Source organism: Trematomus bernacchii, unplaced genomic scaffold (assembly GCF_902827165.1).
Source record: "Trematomus bernacchii unplaced genomic scaffold, fTreBer1.1, whole genome shotgun sequence".
Taxonomy (NCBI): domain Eukaryota; kingdom Metazoa; phylum Chordata; class Actinopteri; order Perciformes; family Nototheniidae; genus Trematomus; species Trematomus bernacchii.
The window spans coordinates 7,238,674-7,245,301 of NW_022987828.1; the positions used below are offsets into that span (position 1 = coordinate 7,238,674).

The 6,628-nt window shown below is 38.7% G+C and overlaps 1 protein-coding gene across 1 annotated transcript; it reads left to right on the top strand.

Moving 5' to 3' along the window:
* Positions 1–835: 835 nt before the first annotated feature.
* LOC117499723 (pyrokinin-1 receptor-like) lies at positions 836–5,358 on the top strand. Its single transcript, XM_034152307.1, has 6 exons — positions 836–985; positions 2,273–2,369; positions 3,605–3,810; positions 3,941–4,162; positions 4,240–4,417; positions 4,928–5,358. Exons 1-6 carry the CDS (start codon positions 836–838, stop codon positions 5,356–5,358), a joined length of 1,284 nt encoding a protein of 427 aa, XP_034008198.1.
* The last annotated feature ends 1,270 nt before the right edge of the window (positions 5,359–6,628 follow it).

Sequence of the window (6,628 nt, forward strand, 5' to 3'; positions counted from 1 at the left end):
AAACTTTACATCAACGCCTCTAGAAAATCTATTTTTTGTGTGCAACTGGTTATATTTGCAGCGTAACAGTTAGGACAGTGTTTGCTCAAATGTGAATCAGACTCCTGTTTAGGTTGATGAAATCCTTGAGGGATGAATATATTTGCAGGCAATACCATGCACACTGTATGCCTTTCCCCCTAATAATGTTTGCCTTGATATTAACTTTCCCTCTAGATTTCATTCACTGTAGGTGGCATAATTTGGTCTGAAAATGCAACAGGTGTCTGCATGATCTTCTTTTGGTATTTTTGTATGCACATTAATGTCTTATGTCGATCTCTTTCATTTAATATGTATTTGGCTATTATTATTTAACTAAGATTGATTTGCTTTGTGTCAATTACCTTTTTTTAGATTTAGATGTGCTTACTTTAGGATTTGGGTAAATGTCACTGCATGTGTATTGTATAGCAGTGTGTAATGTGTACTTTATCAAGCTTTTTATTATTATTATTATACATTTACAATTTTATTTGCATTTTAGAAACTTAGTACACCAAAAAGGGGTGAATTAGAATTGTTAATTCTTAAATGTGTCCCTTCTTCTTCTCTTCTCTCAAAGCTTATCCTTGATAAGAGCCCTCTTAAAATGAATAAGATGGTTTGAGAGAGCAACCGGAAAATCAGCCAGTTGAATATTTAAAAAAGCAGATATTGCAGCACTAATTTAAAAGCCATTAAAAACAATAACCTCCATCCGGAATAATGCCTGCTAATTGAAGCACTGTTGTCACTTTCATTAATAATAATGATCTATTTCTCTTTAACATATTTCTCTAACAGCTGCGTCACCATGAACCTCTCAGATCACATTTCGTCCCTCTTCAGCTGCAATGTCAGCACCGGCGAGCAGCCACAGCTATATATTAGTGTCACCAAAAGGGAGCCGCTGACAATTGCTGTCCCCATGACCATCTTCTACAGCATTATCTTCTTCTTTGGAGTAAGAACAGTCAATATACTCTGCTTACTTCACACACAATCAAATGTTACCTTCTGAATAACATCACAACGTGTGTTGATAAAATACAGCACTAAGCTAAATTGCAATTCATACAGTTTAATTTATGCTGAAAACAAACCAATGTTTTAGGTCCATTATTATTCTCCATCTATATCAACACACAGTTTAGGTCAAAATGTGTGATGAAGCAACTTTACATTTTTATGCTGATGATACCGTGATGTATTGTGCAGGTCCCTCCATTAAGGAGGCTGTTGTTAAATTGCAGGCAGTTTTTTATATTATTCAGACTCAGCTCTCTGAGCTTAAGCTTCTTTTAAATGTTGATAAAACTAAGGTAATGCTATTTTCAAAAGCCAAAAAGACACCGGAGACCACTTTGGATATTGTTACTACGCAAGGACAAGTACTTGAAGTGGTTACCTGTTATAAATACCTTGGTATCTGGCTTGATGATTGTCTCTCTTTTAAATGTCAGGTTAATAATCTGCTTAGAAAGCTAAGGGTGAAGCTAGGTTTCTTTTTCAGAAACAAGTCCTGTTTCTCGCTTGAGGCCAGGAAAAGGCTAGTCTCTGTGACCTTTTTACCTGTGCTGGACTATGGTGATTTGATCTATATGAATGCACCTGCCCATTACCTAATCAAGTTAGATGCCGCCTATCACAGTGCACTGAGATTTGTTACTAACTGTAAAGTATTAACTCATCACTGTACCCTGTATGCCAGGGCAGGTTTGCCTTCACTAAATGTACGGAGGCTCAGTCATTGGTACATGTTCATCTACAAAGCCATGTTAGGTAAACTACCATCTTACATCTGCTCTCTGATCACACGGCAAATTGAAAGTAGCTATTGCCTGAGATCTCATGCTGTGGTTTTGTTAAATGTGCCAAGTGCTAAGCTTTTAGGTGCGCAGCTCCTCTAACTTGGAACAGTATGCAAAAAGAATGGAAACTGAGCAATTTGGTTCCACTACATGTTTTTAAAGCTCGGATAGATGCTTTGCAATCTGATACTATTGGTACCTGTAAATGTTGTATGTAAATTGTAAATCCCTGTATCTATGTTGTATGATGTCCTTTTTGTTTTTCTGTTGTTTTATGTCATCATGTCATCATGTGGAACCTACTTGCAGCAGGTCTCCCTTGAAAAAGAGATCGATGATCTCAATGGGATTCACCTGGTTAAATAAAGGTTTGAAATGAAATGATACTTGTTTTTTTCTCGCTGTAGACCACTAAATGCTGTCCCCCTACCACTTAACAGCTGGCATTCAATGGTGTGAGCATCCTGACCCTCCTAATGGATCCTCACATGAGAGTCCGTGCCATTCGTTTCTACCTTATCAGCCTCGTCATATCAGGTATGCTGCTATCATACGCCTCATGGTAGACTGCTTCATGACAATATTGAACTGATATCTTTTAAAAACCGTCAGCTTTCATTTGCATGCATAGTCTTTGGCCAAATTATAACTTAATTAAACAATTTGAAATGTCACGTTTGAATACACAAATTTGAAATGTTTTAAAGTTGCGACCAACACTTACAGTATATGTTAATGATTAAATGAAATGTATTGTATTGGAAATGTAATTTTCTTTGATTTAATTGCCAAATGAAATTTGAAATTCAATTATGTGAATATAACATGGAAAATTAAATTGAAATGCCTTTTCCATTTAATTATACACAGAATGTTTTAGCCATGTTAATTGTCCTGTCATGAGGGGGACGTTGAGTGAAACAAACACTTAAAGGGGACCTATCATGCAAAATGCACTTTTGTACATCTTTTATACATGAATATGTGTCCCCGGTGTGTCAGGGAACTCACCAAGTGTCAGAAAACACAACCCTCTCTCTTTTCCTCCATACACAAATCTCTAAAACCGGGGCTGCAACGGAGCTGATACAGATTTGAATTTTTCTGACGTCAGAAAAGGGGTGCTCCGCCTATATGGGCAACTCTCCACCTATCAGGGGAATGGGGGGTTGGGCCACGGCCACGGTCATTGCCGCTCGAAAGCGCTGGAGACGCTGTAGTACATATGCCAGGCCTGTAAGTGGCGCTGTAGTCTGCCACAAAAGCAGCGAAGAAGACTTCTCACAGAATCAGCCCTTGCAAAAACAGGGCTGGAAAAGAGCAAATAGAGCGAAATGAGGCATGGCTAAAATGCATGATCTGTTTGGTATTTTGAAAAAAAAACTTCACAGACATGTTTTATATAGGTATGGCCCTACAATATATTATTCAAATATAGCATGATAGGTCCACTTTAACATTCATCCACAGGCCAAGTAAAGTGCTTCTATGTTTCACATTCCGTTTTATTATAATTATGGCAAGGTTGTACTGTAGACTGAATATAATTTTGCCATCAATTTAATTTGGGCATGGACTAATGTGTTTTTCAAACCTAAAACGAATTAATATCGTACATAAAGCACTCACATTTAGGACTAACAACATTAATTGAATGTTGTCAGTCCTGCATTTCAGTAGTTCCTTTTAACATCACACCTTTGGTTTATTGCCGTCTTCAAGAAACCATCATCGATGTGAAAACCTTAAATTACTTTCTTTTTACATTTTAGACATTCTTCAGCTGTTGACCATCCCTATCACTCTGCATCGGTACTACTGGGAGAACTACCCATGGCGCCTGGGCTCGACAGTGTGCAAAGTCTACTTCATGATCCGCCAAGTGTACTGTGCCACCACAAGCTGGGTTATCATGATCTTCGCCATAGAGCGCTATGCAGCCATTTGCCACACCATGTGGTCCATCTCTAACAAGAAGGTTGATAACCTTTCACTTTTCAAACATTACAGAAAAGCAAAAAAAGCTAAGGATCATTAGGATGGTGTCTATTTTAACCAACATGATTTGAACACATTTTATTTTCTCGCTTCTCCTTCCTTTCCAACAGAAGTCTCGGCTGCCATTCCTTCTTTTAGTATGGATCATTTCTCTGGTCTCAGCTGTTCCCTTTGCTCTGGTCTATGACCAGGCTCGTGCCTGCATCCTGGACTACACTGCCACCACGCGAGAAGAGGCCATCCATGTTTCCACTATGTGTGAGATGATCGAGCCTGATCCTGCATACATCTACAAAGGAGCTTTACTTCTGAGAGCAGTAATTTTCTTTCTGGTAAGTAAATGTTGTACAATAGGCTTGTTTATCTACTAACCACACAGGCACTCATCATTGCAAACCTCCAACTCCAGATCCCACTGGTCTCCATCTGTACTCTTTATCTGTTAATCCTGCTCTACCTGAGGCGGAACGGACGTCAGAGGAGAAACATGGGTCTCACTCGGCCAGTTCCAGAAGGAAGACGAGACATCCAGTGCCATCAGAATGGAAAGCTACTTTTGAATGAGAAGAGGGCTCTAAAACTAATGGGTGAGCCATTGAACATGATTACATCTTGTTATCTATCTCCCTAGTGCTTGATTTGAGTGCTTGTCCCTTAATGACTACTTGTGCTCTTGGTTACTAACCGGACAATAAATGAACTGAACATAACTCAGCATTGGTTTCAGTTGACTTGGGTTCACTTTTCTAGACAAAAACAACACTTTTTCATTTAAGATGACATAAAAACTACCATCCTGAAGTTTTGCAACCAATAATAAACATACAGTATGACACTGTGACCCTAGAGACATTTAGATTTTGTCTGCTTTTCCTAGACAGTCAGATAGCACCAGAGATGCTGGACTAGATGTGCAGTGTTGTTGATATCAGCTTGAAGTTACCTAAAGATAAAGATGTTTATACATGTCATGAACTGTCTACGGTATGTTTTTGATATTCTGCATTTAGCCAAAATATTATATTAAATAGTAATGAATTGCAATATTATTTGAATGTCCTTCAAGCTGAGCAATTGTGCCCTCTTTTTTCTTCCAGGTGCAGTTGTGGTGGCCTTTTTTGTTTGCAACTTTCCGGACATTGCCTCGTCGCTGATGCAGGTCTACGTAGTCGTGTGGACGGAAAATGTTCATTCTGTCTACACAATCTTGAAAACGTACTTGTCGCTTCCACTGTGGTATATAAACGGTGCTCTGGACCCGCTGCTGTTCTGTATTTCCTCCCACACATTTCGCAGGGCCTGCTGGAGAACATTGGGTAGGCTCGGGCCTCGCTGCTACTTTAAGTATGGACGTTCTTTTGGGCTGCGGCAAAGAAGTTCTAGTGAAGAAGCAAGCACTACAGCCAGAGAGAGGATGGATGCTAAAAGCCATAGAGAGAAGATGGACAAAAAGACAGTTACAGTCACTAACAAATCAGTTCAGAGGAATGGCCCCATTCAACCAGAGCTGCAACAACAAGCACTCTGAACCATTGTATTTTTCACGCTATGAAAAATAAAAGAATCATTTTAAAATACTAAAGATAAATATGTAAGTTGTTACTGGTCCCAAAAGCTTGGGTACCACAGCAACAATAAAGAAATCTGTAGAAAACAGAAAAGTGCAGCAGCATGAAATAGACACAGGATCCGGTTGATCGTCTGGATTGCTTCTTATTCAAAATTCAAAGTACACATATGTACAAATAGCTGTACTTAACAAACATATCACATTTCTCAATTTAAGTTATCCGTCTATGTCACAGTCAATTACTGTATCTCAAGTGCAACATCATTCCCAACTTAAACATGTATCTCACTCACTAGTGACAGTTTTATACTTCTCAAAACATTCTGTATAATATCACATGTGCAATAGCGAAGCAGGTCTACTATAATATGTAGTGCAATTAACAGTAATACTCACTGTATAAAGGGCAAATGTCAAATCTGCACACTGGGAAATTACACTTAATGTATACAAAGCTGTTACTCAAGGAGAAATTCAACAGTCAATATAAACACATAAAGCTATCAAATAATACTTTCTATCAATATATATATACCTTTAACAAATATAACATATTATTTTACTATTCACAATGACATTTGTAAGTTGAACTGTTTAGTTTATAAAGCATTCAATAAAAAGCCAAATTAGTATAGGTATATAGCCAGGAGCTCACATAAATACACTGTCAGTGTTCATAAACTAAAAAAAAAAGGCGATGTGCCTGCAAGACTACACTCAGGTAAACAAAACATATCACCCGTGCGCAGCAGCTAACCTGCCTGCGAGCCTTTGCTCAGGTTACAATTACACACGGCGCGGTGCGGCTGAAGCCCGCGAAAACGGCATCTATAGTTGCCAACAGTTTAGTATTTGTAAAGTACCGTTACTATGTCAAACATGCTCAAAACTTTCTGACACACTCTCTTAAACATCTCTAACATTATATCTCATTTACACAAGTTAACATCGATCATTTTCATCAATCATGTACTGATGTCTGACCTGTAGAAAACAGAAAAGTGCAGCAGCATGAAATAGACTGTGGGTGTTTCTCAATCGCGAGTAAAGCTGCTTCAGAGCCACTATTTCAAGCATACTACGTCATCGAGTGCCGCCGAAGTACTGTTCCAATCTCCAGTATACTTGGAAATCTACCGAGCCCGGCGTACTCCGTTTGGAGAAATATCGAGTGTGCACATGAGTAGACTTCGCGGTCTTAAAATCCCCACAATGCTTTGCGCACGGA